This window comes from Cetorhinus maximus, chromosome 30 (genome assembly GCF_964194155.1).
Source record: "Cetorhinus maximus chromosome 30, sCetMax3.hap1.1, whole genome shotgun sequence".
Lineage (NCBI taxonomy): Eukaryota > Metazoa > Chordata > Chondrichthyes > Lamniformes > Cetorhinidae > Cetorhinus > Cetorhinus maximus.
In genome coordinates this window covers 8,783,296-8,800,637 of record NC_135908.1, presented here as the reverse complement: position 1 = coordinate 8,800,637, position 17,342 = coordinate 8,783,296, and the positions used below count along the sequence as shown (strand labels likewise).

At 39.0% G+C, this 17,342-nt stretch overlaps 1 protein-coding gene across 4 annotated transcripts in view; it reads right to left on the bottom strand.

The window, feature by feature from the left end:
• Positions 1-17,342, bottom strand: part of myo9aa (myosin IXAa) — a 283,263-nt gene that overhangs the window by 118,729 nt on the left and 147,192 nt on the right. For 3 of the 4 annotated variants that reach the window (XM_078532398.1, XM_078532401.1, XM_078532400.1), the window contains exons 5-9: positions 13,197-13,296; positions 10,793-10,849; positions 5,311-5,411; positions 3,319-3,445; positions 2,282-2,371 (exon numbers count right to left, since the gene is read on the bottom strand). In XM_078532398.1, coding sequence (XP_078388524.1) covers positions 2,282-2,371; positions 3,319-3,445; positions 5,311-5,411; positions 10,793-10,849; positions 13,197-13,296 — 475 coding nt within the window. The remainder of the gene's footprint in view (positions 1-2,281; positions 2,372-3,318; positions 3,446-5,310; positions 5,412-10,792; positions 10,850-13,196; positions 13,297-17,342) is intronic. The other variant, XM_078532399.1, reaches the window with a different exon arrangement.

Below are 17,342 nucleotides of genomic sequence, written 5' to 3'. Positions count from 1 at the left end.
CAGTGCACAATTTCAAAATTTGCAAAGGATACAAAACTTGGAAGCACTGTGAACTGTGAGGAGGATAATGTAGAACTTCAAAAGGACATAGGTTGGTGGAATGGGTGTACAGGTGGCAGGTGCAATTTAATACAAAGAAGTGTGGAGTCATTCATTTTGGTAGAAAAAAAGAGACAATATAAAATAAAAGGGTACAATTCTAATGGGGACACAGGAGCAGAAGGAACTAGGTGCATAATTGCGTAAATTATTGGAGGTGGCAGAACAGATTGAGAGAGTGGTTAATAAAGCATACAACATCCTTGGCTTTATTAAAAAGGGTACAGAGTGCAAAACAAGGAAGTTATGTTAAACTTGTATAAACACTAGTTCGGCTTCTGCTGGAGTATTGCGTCCAGTTTTGAGTGCCACACTTTAGGAAGGATGTGCAGGCATTACAGGGAGTACAGAAAATATTCATAAGAATGAAGTTTCTAGTCCCTGGAACCAGTTACATAAATAGATTGAAGTTGGGGCTGCTTTCCTTGAAGAGAAGTTTGAGAGAATTTAAGGGTCTGGATAGAGTAGATAGGGAGAAAATGTTACTATTAGTGGAAGGATCAATAACTGGAGGGCACATATTTATGATAATTGACAAAGGAAGCAATGGTGACAGGAGGAACAACTTTTTTTACACAGCAAGTGATAAGGATCTGGAATGTGCTGCCTGAGTGTGTTGTGCAGGCAGATTCAACTGAAGCATTGAAGAGGGAATTGGATTATTATCTGAGAAGGTAGAATGTGCAGGGCTATGGAGAGAAGGCGGGGGAATGGCATGAGGTGAATTGCTCCTTCAGAGAGCCAGCATACACTACAGGCCGAATAGCCTACTTTTGTGTTGTAGCTATTCAGTGGTTCTCTGAAGTAAAGGGTTCAACTTGTATGCCAGTGAGAATTGATATTTGGATAGAAATCAATATTTTTATGACAACTGGACATTATAAGACTGTTATGTTTTAAACTGTCTTCTTTAATTAAAGATAAAATGGATTAGTTTGGAGAGGGGGATGTGATCTGATACTAAATCTGTCTGAAGACAAATCCACGTGACCTGGTTATTATGGCGACAGAAACTCAAATTGAAACCTATTGAAAGCAAGATGCAAGTTTTAACACCTGGACAGAGGAGGCTGCAACTGGTCATACTGCACACAGACTCTCAGAATCAGTCAGACAGAGACTTTGGAAAGATGACTGAAAACAGGTACTACTATGCCAAGCAGAAGAAAAAGATTCTTTTTGGGTTAACCACGAAGCAGAGTGACAGTGAGGTCAGATTCCCTGCTCGAAGAGATGAGGCCTTTGGAGAGTTGAAGACCAAGGGGTTGAGAGGGTGCCTTGCTACTGAAAGTCCATTTGATTATGCTCAGAAGATTGAGGGAAAGGACTTTCTTTTAAAAAGGACACTGGAAGATTTACCCTGGTAGGGCAAGGAGAAGAGATCTTGTTGAAGCCAGGAGGAGCTCGGGGCTTCAAATACAAGACTACATCTCTGCTGAGAGTGTGGTGTAATGTGTAAATATGGTGTGGGGTTTTCGGTTGTGTTAATTAGTTAATTGGAAGTACCTTTTCTGTAGTTCAGTGCATTAATTGCCTACTAAGTAATGCTTAGTCGATGTTGATTTTGTTTGTTACAGTAAAACATGAAATCTTGCCATGTGATTCTTTGGTCACTGGGAAATTGAATTTTTTTTTTTAAAATGTCTATGGGCATCGTAACACTGCATACTCAGCTGCCTCAATGGGAACTTAGCTATCTTTGGCTAAGCAACCTCAACCAAGCTTTGTTACAGAGAAAATATTAATAGACTACATTTCCTTTGACTCTTTGACTCGGCACAGACTAGAAGGGCCGAATGGCCTGTTTTCTGTGCTGTAGTGTTCTATGGTTCTTGTTGGTATGTAGTTTGGGGTTCATAATTATACAGCAGGTAAACTGGAGAACTATTGGATTCTGTGTATAATCAATTCCCCCATTGTTAATTGTATCAATTGAAGCTAAGTACAGGTGGAGGGCATTGATTGGATGGTTACATCCAATGAGCACATACAAAGAGACACTTATTGACAGAAGAGTTGACTGGAGTCAGGAGACATACACCTGTAACGTTTCACTGTGAATAAATCTATCCCAAGAATGGCTTTGGATTCTTCCTTCATCAACAGGCCAACTGGAATATAATGCACCATCACAGAATAGACAACATGCTGTGTACAGTCAATGCACTGCATTTTATATTACCTCAGATAGCTTATAGGGCAGGATAAGTCTCTCGCCGACCGTCACAGTCTTCCTGGTGGTCAGTGCTTCAAACAGTGTCTCTTCTTTAACCTAATTAAAGAGCAGTGCATTTCAAAGTAAGTATTATTACAGGGACTTTACTGTTCATCGTACTTGATTATTATTACAGTTTTGAGTCCTCCTTGGTAAGTTCTTAACTCAAATTCTGTAGTTTCATCATGGATCAGTGCATATTTGGCAAATTCAGTTTCTTTTCTCCGACTTACAACAGAGTTAAACCTTGTCTAGCAATAGCCAGTCAAAAACAATTGTACTGTAATCACAACATAATGAAAGTCATTTAGCTTATATTAACCCTTTCACCAGTAGTCCTTGCACAGTGATTTTCTTCCTGGGAAGAGATAAACAGGCATGTAGTACAGAATAGTACCATATCTGCGCTTTTCTAATTCTAGCCTCTTGTCCATCCCCAATTTTAATGGCACCACGATTGGCAGCCATTTTTTCAGCTGTTGAGGCCTTAAGCTCTGGAATTCCCTCCTGAAACCTCTCCACCTCTTTCCTCCTTTAAGGCATTCCTTAAAACCTACCTCTAACCAAGCTTTTGGTCATCTGTCCCAATATCTCAGTGTAAAAGCATGTCTAGTTACGCTCTTGTGAAGTGCCCTGGAACATTTTACCAAGTTAAAAGGTGCTACACAAATACAAATATCTGGTGCTGCTATACATAGAGTGTGGCTCATTCTTTTTCGATCACAACATGAATTAGGAATTGGACACTTAAAAGGGAGCAAACTAATCATAAGGTGTAGATCAGGATGGAGTGCCGCATGCAAAGACTGAGGTTCCAAAGAACGGTAAAACATTAAGTTGCTTTGTTCTATGATTTTGGATTCTTCCTAACCAGGAATTAGGATGGTATCAACAGGGCTGAATTACCTACAAGTCCCATTCAAAGGAAGGATTTTAATTGTTTATTGAGGATTTGAAGTGATTATGATACAGCATTGAATTAATAAGATGAGTCATTGCACTACCTCCAGAAGCTCCGAGACAATTGGCAACACCTCTCCGTTGCAGATGTCAACAGAATCATCTCGATAGGTCTTCTTTTTGTATTTTATATTCCCAAGGTGTAAAATCGCAGACAGAAGAGAAAATATCCTGTAATTAGAACAAACTTAAATTAAAATCATTTTGATTGCATCCGAGACTCTCTTATAGAACTTTGAAATTCCCTCCTGTAGAGAGTATATATTTCTGAGAGAAGAAAGCATCTCCAGTGACTGGACAAATTTTTGAAAATATAAAATTCACAGGTTTAGAAAATCCCCATTCTTTTTCATGGTGACAGCACAATTTGTACCCAAAGATGCATTTTAGGCAATAATTCAGTAATCCAGCCATAAGAGCAGAAGCCTTTTTATGAGCTAGACAGAAAACTTTCATGTCACAATACCATAAAAGACACAATAAGGCAAAACATCTAGTTACTATGCGCACCCTTAATCCATCAATTGCTTGATGCCACTTAATGAATAACAGGTGCAGCAATCATAAACCTCTCAAACACATCATGAGAGTTACCATGAGCTTCAATGGGATGAATAGCATTTCCTCAGACTTCATTTTTCTCATGTTCACATACCAACAAGATTTTTGTTTGTGTGCCAGAGTTAGTGATGCCAATTTGATTAATTAAAAATTGGCATTATTTAGGTCAAAACTCAATCTAAACAAGTTGCAAATATCAATTCACTTGCAAGTTTAATGATGTTATGTGCAAGAGACTGAAGGACTCAATCGTTTACTTCAAGAATGGAAAGGATAGATGGCGTAGAATTCTTTAGCGCCTTAAACCAAATATTTCAGTCTACTTAACAAACATAACCGTGTGCTCTAATTCCATTACATATTCACACCATGTCTGCATGAAATATTAGAAAATTGACCAAAATAATTTGCACTCATACTACATGAACAAAACCTGCTTTATTTTCTATGACCTATCGCTGCCTGGCTAGCATCCTCAACGTACTATCAAAATAGAATCAATAATGTTAAACCACTGACAACAGCAGTATCTTATCTGCAACATGTCTAAATCACAATTTCCCTTTGCCCATATTTAAGTTCCATTATCATTGGGAGAAAAATGGTAGAATGCTATTTTTTTTCATGATTCTTTACAGACTGTTTGACAACTTATCTGCTTCCAGTCAGGCACACCAAGCTTGGCAAACAGTATCCCTATAACAGCATTCAGTGTGCCGCATCAGGATGCGGTTTAAGCAGATGGATCCAAAGTTCGTATTCAGGCTTTGTTTCCAGATCACTCTATCTCCTTCTCTATTGCAGCAAGTATTCAAACATTTTGCCTCCCCACCTCTCTTTTAAAGACAAGAGAGTAAATTCATAAATTCACTATCCGGGTGATAATCCATTGTAGAACATGCTTGGTTTTATTCCACTAATTTCAAAGGAACAAAAAACTGGGCAGGTCCTACAATGATGGGCTTTGCCAGTTTACCACCCAGACAGCGAAGTTGAGAGTTAACCCCAGTGATTCTCTTGCTGGCAGCCATCCTGTACTTCACTAATGTCGCTCTATCTCATTGGCTGAGAATTCCAGCAGGTCACTGGAGATGTCATGGTTGAGCCGGTGTTTTCAAGCAATATCACATATGGGCCTGACTCAACAAGAGTCACTAGATGGTGATCAAAATCAAGAATCGTGACAGATTTTCTTCCACTCTGTAGCCCTGCGGCATTAACATTTAATGTACCATCCTAATTGAGGGAAACTTCCTGCATCCAGGCTGAGTGCTTAATTCAGCACAGGCTAAGGAGAGACACCAGGACTAGGAGTCATGAAAAAGATACAGCTTTTACAAACAAGGACTCTGGTCAAAACCACATCACCACATCATATCTAATGATTTGACCTCATACAAAAACTCGTAATAACTTTGTCTCCACATTACACATCCATTCAGCATAGTTCTGGCACTCCAGGTATCTCATCTTACCGTTTCCGTGTCTTAGGTAGGAATCCAACCATCTCCATGGCCAGTTGTAAGCGCTCAAAATCATGTTTCAGATCCTCCCCCTCAACAGAAAAACTATCCTGCTAAATTGAAAAAGACAACAATTTTGTTAGGAAGATTTTGTTTACATAATTTTATTGATTTTCACCCATCTTTCCCAAAGGCATTGGCTCTTCCCTGGAGTAATGTTTCAAAGAGACCAGTCAGCCTCTTATGCAAGTGCCTCTTCCTCAGATGAGAATCTCAACAGCAAGCATAATAGGCTATTTGGCTGCAGAGCTCATTAAAGCCAAACCCAATCCTGTTCTTACTCGACATCCACGGTTACAGACTTCCAGAAGGATCATTGGATGACAATCAGAAATGGAAAACCTACTAACTGAGGAAATGCAAAAGAGCAATCCTAAGGGGGTGGGGCGGGGGGTGCTGTGTGGTCATACATCTATGATACTACACATCTGAAGATATACTACATATCTGAAGACATGCTTCCTAATTGTGGCAGAAGTTGAAATAACTTTCAAAGAATGCCAAAATTACAGTACTCTTTCCCTAGCAGGTTTCAAAATCTGACCTAAAGATCACAGCCAGAGAAAAGCCACTATGGTAGGTTATGGAAGAGCCAGAACCATCCACTTCAATCTTTCAAAACTGTCTACAGCCTGTCTCAACCAACATTAGCTCTTCACTCTTCCAATTGGCAATACTGCTCTTCTCTGCTGGGCAAACCTTTGTGGTATCATGCTTCTTTTTAGATTTGAAAAACATAAATGCATTTGTATAGCACCTTTCATGGCCTTGGAACATATCAAATTGCTTCATAGTCAATGAAGTACCTTTGACGTGTAGTCACCACTGTTGGCAAACGAGGTAGCCAATTTGGGCACAGCAAGGTCCCACATGCAATAACAAGATAAATGATCAATTAATCTCTTTTAATGAGGTGAATTAAAGGATCACTTTTGGCCAGGAAAACTCGCTTGCTTTCTCTATGAACAATGCCATAGGGTCTTTTATGGACACCTGGGGGCAGATCGAACCTCAGTTTAATATCTCATTAAAAATAAGCCACCTTCAACAATACAACACTCCTCCAGTATGATACCAAAGATTTGGACTACATACTCAATCCAGGGTGAGGGCATGTTAAGCAAAGCCATGGGTTTGCAAAACTCAAAAGTATTTGCCAGGCATATAGCATAAGAAACAACAACCCTGTAGTTCAGAGATCAGAGCCAATGGATGAGGGCGAATACAAGAATGGATGCCTTGACAAAGTTAAGATTACTTTGGGTTAAAGGCAAAGATTAATGGAAGGAGGAGAGTGGTTTTGCTAAAACTGTGTTACTTATTTTTAGTCGATATTAAGGTTGGGAAATACCTGCCACAAAAGACACCAGTGAAATAAATCCATTCGGAGTCAAATTAAGTGTAGTCTTGTTCTAGTTTTAATCAGCTATCAATGGTAGTTGTGTGGGCTGCCCTCATAGTACACTATTTCCTTTAATGTGGTGGCAAGGAGGAATTCAAGGTAAGCGAGGGTAATTCTGGGGAAACCCCAAAGAACAAACCCACAACAATGCAAATCCAGTGAATACCAAAAGGCATGCTCACTTGTATCCATTTACAGCATGTAAAATTAATGTTGTAGGAGTTCACTGTTTTGGTCAAGGGGTGGTCTGAAACTCAGCTTTCAGTTCAACAGTGAAAATGCCAGCTTGACGACAGTCGGTTTAGATGTTCAAGCTCCATGTCATGACACTCAATTGCAATACTGAGCTCATGCTGCACGGTCACAAGTGCCATATTTCAAAGGAGTTCAACGAACGATGAAATAGGATGACCGGGTGGCATTGTGGAAGAATGAGACCATACACGCCTCATTAATTTTAAGCGATCTTGTGGCATCTCACTTAGATGCTATTGCTGGACACAGACATGATTAAATCTCAAACAGGTTCCGATAGTGAGATCTATGAAATGCCTCACTTCAATTCAATGCATAAACTTGTTCTGATAAAGGTCATCGACATGAAATGTTAACTCTCTCTCTCCCCACAGATCCACAGATGCTGCCTGATCTGCTCAGCATTTCCAGCAGTTTCCGTTTTTATTACAAAAACTTATCTGATGTTTCATTTTTATAATTGTCAAGTCATTTTGTTTTCTTTTGGCGAATAAAATGGGTTCAAGAAATGGAGGCATATATTACATTTACGCGTACATGCATGGGGGAAAGATGACAGCTGTTACAAAAACAGAAATACCTGGAAAAACTAAGCAGGTCTGGCAGCATCGGCGGAGAAGAGCAAAGTTGACCAAATTTGCTCTTCTCCGCCGATGCTGCCAGACTTGCTGAGTTTTTCCAGGTATTTCTGTTTTTGTTTTGGATTTCCAGCATCCACAGCTTTTTTGTTTTTATAACAGCTGTTATATCTTGGTCTATAATTACTAGATTTGTGACAATGAACACAGCACACAAAAGTTTTGTGACAGTAATTTCTGAAAAGACTAGAAGCAGCAGCATTACAGCAGGTCACAAAACAGACCTTGCAATGGCTCAAAATAATATCACACAATTCCAGATGTCATACTCATTGTACAATGTGGGTTGAAGAAAATGCTTGAATTTATGCAGCACTTTAACATGAGTCTCAGAAACTTCTCAAAGGACTTCACATGCAACAAATTGCTTTGATGTAGCTTTTATTATGTAGGGCCAGAATGCACATCAAGATCCCACAAGCAGAAAGTAAATGAATGACCAGTTAAAAGCTTTTGGCAATGTTGGCCAGGAAATAGAAATGTTTACCCTTTGACAAACAGTGCCATCCGATCTTCAACAACCAAACCCTAACTTTGTTTCTCTCCCCACAGATGCTGCAAGACCCGCTTAGTATTTCCAGCATTTTCGTTTTTATTTCAAATTTCCAGTATCTGCAGTATTTTGCTTCTGATTCACAATGAACACCCTGATTCAACACATTAGGCAATAATGCAGTCCCCGCTTTGTACTACATTGGGGGATCAGCCAAGATTGTGTGCCCAAAGCCTAGGAATTAATTCAATTTTAACAAATGACCCAAGCTGACAAACATTCTTCCTACACACACATATTTGAATAGAGTTGACTACTTTTGATGTATTTCTTGCTCTCTTTAATGCTCTACATAAGTGTCCACATTTAGCAACTTCTATCTAGTAAAATATCCTGAGTAATATTGTTACTGCGGAAACTTCATTCTATTTCCCTTACAACATTTAAATATAGGATACAGATATTTGGCCTGCTTAACAGATTTCACCAATTTGAGTTTTAACATTGCACTAGTTAGACCTCTGGCTTAGTTGTCTTCAAGTCCTGTGACTGAATAGATAGTCTGTGGAAGCTAATACAATACATACCTGTGATTAATTCCTGTGACTGAATAGATAGTCTGTGGAAACTAATACAATACATACCTGTGATTAACTTGAAGAATATTTGTTTCCTACAGAACCCGGTTATTAAATTAAATGCATGTTGCAAGGGTACTAAATGCTGTTATTAATATAATACTAAAATATGTCTATTTATTATTGCTTAAACTCATTATTAATATTTAGCATCAGTGTTTGGATGCACATACGGTACTGCGCAGCATAGTCCTGCCAACCACTTGTAATTTGCTTGTCTTTTTTCCTTTCTCCAGCCCAAATTTTCTCCTAATAGCACTTATCTCTTTGATGAGGGTTTGTTCCACATGATGTGCCAGCAATCCTCTGGCAAAATCACCCAAATGCCTACTATTCCTACACAGACCTAGATATGAAGTGTTGGGTGGATGGCTACTTGACCGTATCAGAGCCAAGCCAATCTTGGTTTCAACCAACTGATGCAGAGCAGGTTAGGGATCAAGAGCAGGAACCATGGCTGATTTTTTTCCTTCCTAATCTTGAGGTCGTGTGGTCCTCTGCCACTGCCCTGGCTGAGGTAAGCTAACACAAGATTGGTCAATGAACCTGGACTATTATCTTGTGTGGTTCAGCTGAACAATGTTTTAACTATATAAGCCAGAGAAGCGATTACTTTTAATTTTTTAATAAAAATCAAACAAGGTTTGGGAAAACTATGAAGGCCAGTGATGAACTGATCTGCACTGGTCATCAAATCAGTCAAGTCATAAGCAACGTTTTTACAATTTCGCCTGTATATTAATATATTAAGATAATAGCAGTGTTAAGCTGCCCGTTCAATTGAAGAGGGGAACATGTCTTATTAATGTGCATTCTCATGTAAGACACTCTGAAAGCTGAAGCACCAAACAATTTAATCTGAAGCTGGTCCACATGCCAAACATCCAATATATATTAAAAAATACAAAGCTGACAGAGTTAAAGATTCATGCTGCAACTTGAACAAGAAGGCAACAGGCAGAAAGCAAACTCCATCTTTTGTTTGGTCATTTCTGTAATAAGATCAGAAAAACTGTTCAAGATCATGTGGTGAATGATTTCTGCCCTATTATGGGCACTTGCTTCCCCACGACCTCTCCCCCACCTCACACCTAAGATCTTAAACTGCTGTTTATTAAACAGATCTATTAATATCTCTGGAACAATTAGCTCCTTTTAAAGTATTAAATGATCCACAATTATCTACTTTTATTGATGGCCTGTTGCACTAAATATTAATATTTAATAAAATCACTATTACACACATTAGAATTCCCATTTTCATCTGGATCTACTTAGTATAATTGAAGGGCAAAAGCCAATGGGATCCTTTGTTTGCTTAAACTGTTGATGGTTGAAGCAGGACTGGCTTTGTGTAGAACAATTCAAAGAATTAAGAATACAGATAAAATTCTAACACTCAGTCATTCATTGAACCCCATCTTTGCCATATTAAAATTCATGTAAGTCAGCTACCTTGAGTGAGACTTTACTGTGTATAGAGGGAAGAAGTCTTATACAGCATTGGTAATGCTGATAGTGACACTGTGCACAAGTACAACGTTTGGAAACTATTACATGAAATGACCAAAAAGAATCAAGCAGACTTAGCATTCAACACGTTTTCAACCACAAGGAAAGCTCTCTGTATTGCACCGGTCAATTAGTCTAAGCTGTGTAATTTATACTGCAGCCAGCAATGCAAAACATATTAATCGACTTCAATTGGTCATTTTACAGTTATCACTTTTAGAAAGTTTGGTGGATCAGGCTAACAAATAGGAGATTGACAGAGTATATATACTTCTCATGTAAGAAAAAGGTGTATATAAATATATTTGAACATTAAGGCGTTTTTTTCCAGTTACATAATCTAGAGTGACTAATTTGAGTTGCTTTTGATAGGATTAAAGCCCAAGTTGTTTCTGGAAAACGAATAGCTTTTGACAATTATTCCTGTACTTTCCTTGTGGATGTGCAATGGTGAATTGGCATCTCACCACTGGCATCACAAAACTGAAATACTAACCGGCTCTGAATCATAGCAATAATCATCCCAAGTCTGTCTGAGCAGTTTCTTTGTCATCTGAGAAAGCAAGGTAAATGGTGTTAGGAAGCACATACATCTCAAACAACCTTCACAAGAATGGTTCAGGATGCATGTCCAGCATTAAAGCTCAAGGAAAACCCATGTTATCTTAATGTGCATCTTCACCCAAACATCTTCACCCAACAACACGGCACCTTTTTAAAAGCTATTCTGAAAAAATCTAAAATAATCTTGATGTAATGATCCCTCTGTACTGCAAAGCATATCTAATTATCAATCAATACCTTTCGCATTTTGAAACGACTTCATTAATTACAACTGTAAAGGAAAATATCCAAGTCCAATTATAAACTTTAGCCAAACTATTCTCCATCTTCATGAATAATAGTATTTATCTATTTCAACTCCCCCTCACGCCCCCCTCCCAATTAAATGATTCTAAATCTCTGCACATATTCCTCATCTGTTGGTATAACTGTTAGCAATTTTTCCTTCCAGAAGCAGATTAAATCAGAATATGTACTGGAATGCATCTCAAGGGCATATCATATATTACAATTATTGGGGCAATATTGGGCATTTTGTGTGCAGTTTCAGGACACCTAAATGTTATTGAAATGCTGGAAACCAAATAAGAACAAAAATGCTCAAATACACAAGTGAATTAGCATCTGTGAATACACGTTTCAGGTGTGTATCATTCAAAAGATGCTATTGACCTTTTGTGAATTCTTAGCATTTTTTGTTATAATACAAAGTGATAGCAATGCATTGGAGACAAATCAGAAAGAATCGATAAAAAGCCATCGATGAAATCACATTTAAAATTAGCTTTTCTTTTTCTCACTCGTTCTGCAGGATGATGCCAGCTAAGTTTGTTCATGAAATCTTTTCTGTATTATTAAGAAAAACTTAGTTATTTAGTGCATGGTCACTCAAGAAATCAACAACAAATAAATTGCCATTCATGTCCAGTCCTGTGACATGCAGCAGTATTTATGCATGTCTAAGTTCGACAATTTGCAAATAACATCTGTCAATCTGTTCCATACACTGGCAATATTGGTACAAGGAGGGTTATTAGTTAGGATAGCAAAAAGAACTCAGATAGCGCACCATGAGTTTAACTGTGTCATCAGACAGACAACATTAGTGTTTACCATTCCATCTAAAAGACTGCACCCCTAACAGCACAGCACAAACTCAGTAGTGTCAACCTACATGACATAATCAAATCCTGGAGTTGAATCTTCAACTCAGTGATGGAAATGTTACTGTTTATTACTTTGACATATCCATAACTTTTCTTCCCTTTCTATTTCACTCCATCTTATCTGTACATGGGGGTTTCTAACTGCCAAACAGCATCCTTCTTTGGGAAAGGAAGGATCCTCATCAGCAAGAGTTGAATGGACTTGTAAGACCAGCTGCTACATGCTTTGCACATGTTTTGTAAATACAGGTTTCAACAACCTTATTAAGCATCCTTTTAATGTAATAACTAACCTGAATGGAACCTTTCCCCATATACACAAAGTTGATGGAGCTAGTTGCCTGCTAACTATGACAGGGATTCTACTGTGCCTTGTTTTATTTTATGTCCATTTCCCCCTTCTTTTCTGAAGGCAACTCATTTGTTATAGTACCATGGGCATCAGTTGCCACCCTATACCTCATTAAAGTATGCAATCTTTACAGGCAACATCAGCAGTAATCAACAGCAAGTCCCAACTCAATAGCCACGCAAGTACTTTCCAGCAGGATGTGATCTAGAGCAAAAAGCCCACCTGATTCTTTTGCTCTGGCCTAAGAGTGTGAAGGCAATTGCGGTTCTATAATTGCTGCCTTAGTGGAGTTCAACTAACACAGGACAGACAAAGCATAGAATATAGATTTTCTGATCTGTAGGACTCAACTAGTCAGCCACATGTTGCTTTAATCAATACTACTGAGGGAGGCTATTGTACCTTGTTCTAATTCTTATGAGCTTGCTTTGACCTTCAGTCAAAAGATCTCAGGATGCTTCAACCTTGTTAATAACAGCTTTACACCCGAACACTTCAATTAAACAGTTAAAATTTGCTGTGCCCTTTCCCTGTTTGTTAGAAAACATACCTTCACACTGTAGGTACTTTATAATTTAATATACATTACCTTACTTTGCGTGTGTTAACCAGCAGATGCCATTAATTTACTTAGATCCATATAAATGCTATCAAACTTCCATATTCTTGCCAACTGCCACAGCTTCAAGGCATCACTCAATTTAATATTTAAAAAGAAGTTTCCTGGTTATAATTTCTGAATGCATAATGTTCGGTTTTTCACAAATAACATCTGCAATGAAGCATTCTTTGTACAAAATCTAGCTTTTGGAGCTAACCTGGTTCAAGTAATGGTATTCCTCAGGCTCCAGCAGGTGGAAACTCTTTTTCTCTTCTTCATTGGCTCCTGCCAACAAGTAGTAGAATACATGATAGTTCCTGAAACACAAATGCCACGGAATACATTGTCACATTTACATCCAAGTGACTGCAACACAACAAAGAAGCTGTGAAGATGTGGCAACTTTAGGTCAGTTATACAAAAAACAGAAATCATGTGTACATGCTTAACAGTAAAAATTGCCAATATAAGTCAATTCAATTAGACTTTAAGTTGGTGGACGTGGAGATGACTCAATCTGCGTAAAATTGAGTCTGATTGTTACTAGTACCATCGATGGCATAGACTTAAGTTTATCTTTTCCACTTCTAGTCGTTTGGTAGTACAGAACTTGAGTATTGCTGAAAAAAGAGACACGTCTAAGCTTTTCATCTTGCACTCATCAGGACACTCACAAGAATATAAATATAATAGGAAGACAACAATTTATACTCCATGTGAAGTGAGTGCTGATTGGTTCGCAAGTGGCATTGCCATGGAGAATGCACCACTAAAGGTGACTGACACTTAACTGCCAAGCATTGTTTGAATTTTTCATATTTTGATCTTCCAAGATTAAATTACAGAGGGAGAATCTTTGCATATCTAATCAAGAGAACTCTATCATTGGCTTGGCACAGATCTTCAATTCATGGGAGGAGTGGCACCCTTAGTTTGAAGTTTGGGAGGAGCCAGGTCTCTGCTGGATCACTACTCAAATCCCTCCAAAAAAAGGCTGAATAGAGCACAAGAGCAAATGATTCTCAAGAGCTTGAAGAAATAAGATTCTGTGAGAATCACAGAGTCATAGAGTTTATGGCACAGAAAGAGGCCACTTGGCCCATCAGGTCTGCACCGAGCAGAAACAAGCCACCCAGTCTAATCTCACTTTCCAGCATTTGGTCCATAGCCCTGCAGGTTACAGCAATTGAGGTGCATATCCAGACACCACTTAAATCAGTTGAACGTTTCTGTCTCTACTACCCTTTCAAGCAGTAAGCTCCAGACCCTTACCCCTTCTGGATGATAAAATGTTTCCTCATGTCTCCTCTAATCTTTCTACTAATCACTTCAAAATTATGCCCCCTAGTCACTGCCCTTTCTACTAAGGTAAATAGGCCCTTTCCATCTACTCTATCCATGCCTCTCACAATGTTGTACATCTCAATCAAATCGCCCTTCAGCCTCCTCTGTTTCAAGGAGAACAGCCTATCCAATCTTTCCTCATAGCTAATACTTTCCAGTCCTGGCAACATCCTCATGAATCTCCTCTGTACCCTTTCTGGTGCAATTACATCCTTTCTGTAATAAGGTGATTAGAACTGCACACAGTACTCAAGTTGTAGCCTAATGATACAGTTCCAGCATAATCCCATCCCCCATCCCCCCGTTGCTATATTCTATACCTCAGCTAATAAATGAAAGGATTCCATATGCCTTCTTCATCACCTTATTGAACTGTCCTCCTACCTTCAGGGATCTGTGGACATTCATTCCAAGGTCTCTCACTTTCTCTACACCTCGCCATATTCTCCCATTTATTGTGTATTCCTTTGTCTTGTTTGAACTCACCAAATATATCACCTCACGCTTCTCTGGGTTGAATTCCATTTGCCACTCTTCTGCCTACCTGACCAGTCTGTTTATTTCTTCCTGCAGTCTACAGCTATCCTCCTAGCTATCAACCACACTCGGCCAATTTTTGCATCATCTGCAAACTTCTTGATCATGCCCCCTATATTTAGGTCCAAATCATTAATATATACCACAAAAAGCAGGGGACCTAGCACTGAGCCCTGTGGAAACCACTGAAAACAGCCTTCCAATCGCAAAAACACCCATTAACAATTACCCTTTGTTTCTTGCCACTGAGCCAATTTTGTATCCAGCTTGCTGCATTCCCCTGGATTCCATGGGCTTTTATTTTTTTAATCAGTCTGCCATTTGGGACCTTATCAAAAGGACTTCAAAACTCTGCAACCAAAATGCATCCCTTCCATTCAGGCCGTTATAAACTATTTCGATAAGCAATTGCATTTTGGTAAACTGAAGCAAAGAGTTATTTTAGTCCACCTGCAGTTTAGGAGTGGTATGGCTTTCTTATATGTAATACATTTCTACACTAATTTCACAACATACGAACATACAAAATAGCAGAAGTAGGCTATTCAGCCCCTCGAACCTCCTCCACCATTCAATAAGATCATGGCTGATCTGTTTGTGTTTCGAGTTCACATTCCCATCTACCTCTGATAACCTTTGATTCCCTTGCCTAACAAGAATCTATCTACCTCTGTCTTAAATATATTCAGTGACCCCACTTCCATTGTCTTCTGAGGCAGAGATTTCCAAAGTTCCACAATCCACTGAGAGAAAATACACTCATCTCTGTCCTAAAACGGTGACCCCTAATTTTAATTTTAAAAGAGCGCCCCCTCTCTGGACTCACCCATAAAGGGAAACATCCTTTCCACCTCCACCTTATCAAGGCCATTCAGGATCTTACATACTTCAAACGCCACCCCTCACTCTTCTAAACTCCAGTGGAAACAAGCCCAGCCTGTTCAACCTATCCTCATAAGACAACTTGCTCATTCCAGGTGTCAATCTAGTAAACCTCCTCTCAACCACTTCCAAAGCATTTACGTCCTTACTTAAATAAGGAGACTAAAACAGCGCATCAGTATTCGAGATGCGGCCTCACTAATGCCCTGTATAACTGAAGCATACATCCTTACCTTTACGTTCAATTCCTCTCATAATAAAGGAGAGCATTACAATAGTCTTCTTCATTACATGCTATACCTGCATACTAACTTTTTGTGGCTCATTGACGAGAACACCTCAATCCCTCTGCACCTCAGAATTCTGAAGTCGCTCTCAGTTTAAGTAATAGTCTGCTCTTCTATTCTATCTGCCAAAGCAAACAGCCTCTCAATTTCCAACATTATGTGCCATCTGACAGATTTTTGTCCACTCACTCAACCTATCTATATCCGTCTGCAAACTCCTTATGTCTTCTTGACAACATACCTTCCTACCTATATTTGTGTCATATGCAAATTTAGCTACCATGCCTTTGCTCCCCTCATCTAAGCCATTGATGTAATTGTAAAAAGTTGAGGCCCCAGCACAGACCCCTTCGGAATGCTACCATTCGCATCCTGTCAGTCAGACAAAGGCCCATTTATGCATACACTGTTTTCTGCCAGCCAGCTAATCCTCTATCCAGGCTAATATGTTACCCCCAACACCATGGTTATTATTTTCTGCAACGGCATTAGATGTGGCACTGTATCAAATGACTTCTGGAAATTAAAGTACAGTACATCTACAGGCTCCCCTTTATCGATGGCACATGTTACTTCTTCAAAGAACTGTAATAAATTGGCCTAAACATGATTTCCCTTTCACAAAACTATGCTGACTCTTCCCAATTACTTTGTGTTTTTCTAAGTGCCCAGCTATAACTTCTTTAATCATCGACTCTAACACCTTCCCCATGACAGATGTCAAGCTAACTGGCCTATAGTTTCCACTTGTTTGCAGCGCCCCCCCCCCCCTTCTTGAATAAAGGGGTTATATTTGCTATTTTCCAGTCTAATGGGACTGTTCCAAAATCTAGGGAATTTTGAAAAATTAACACCAACGCATCTTCTACCTCATTAGCCACCTCTTTTAAGACCCTAGGATGAAGTCCATCTGGACCCTGAGACTTGTCAGCCCGCAGCTCCATCACTTTGCTCAGTGCCATTTCCCTTGTAATTTAGTTTCACCAAGTTCCTCTCTCCTCTCCACCTCCTGATTTGTAACTATTACTGGAATGTTTTTTGTATCCTCTACAGTGAAGACAGAAGAAAAATATTTGTTCATTTCATCCGCCATTTCCTTATTATCTATTAAATCCCCATAGACACTGTCTAGAGGATCCACACTCACTTTACTTACTCTTTTCTTATTTAAATACCTGTAGAAAATCTTGCTTTCCGTTTTTACATTTCTAGCTAGCTCCCTTTCACTCCAATTTCTTTCTCCTGATTAATCTTTCAGTCATTCTCTGCCGTTCTTTATATTCTGACCAATAATCTGACCTGCCACTTATCTT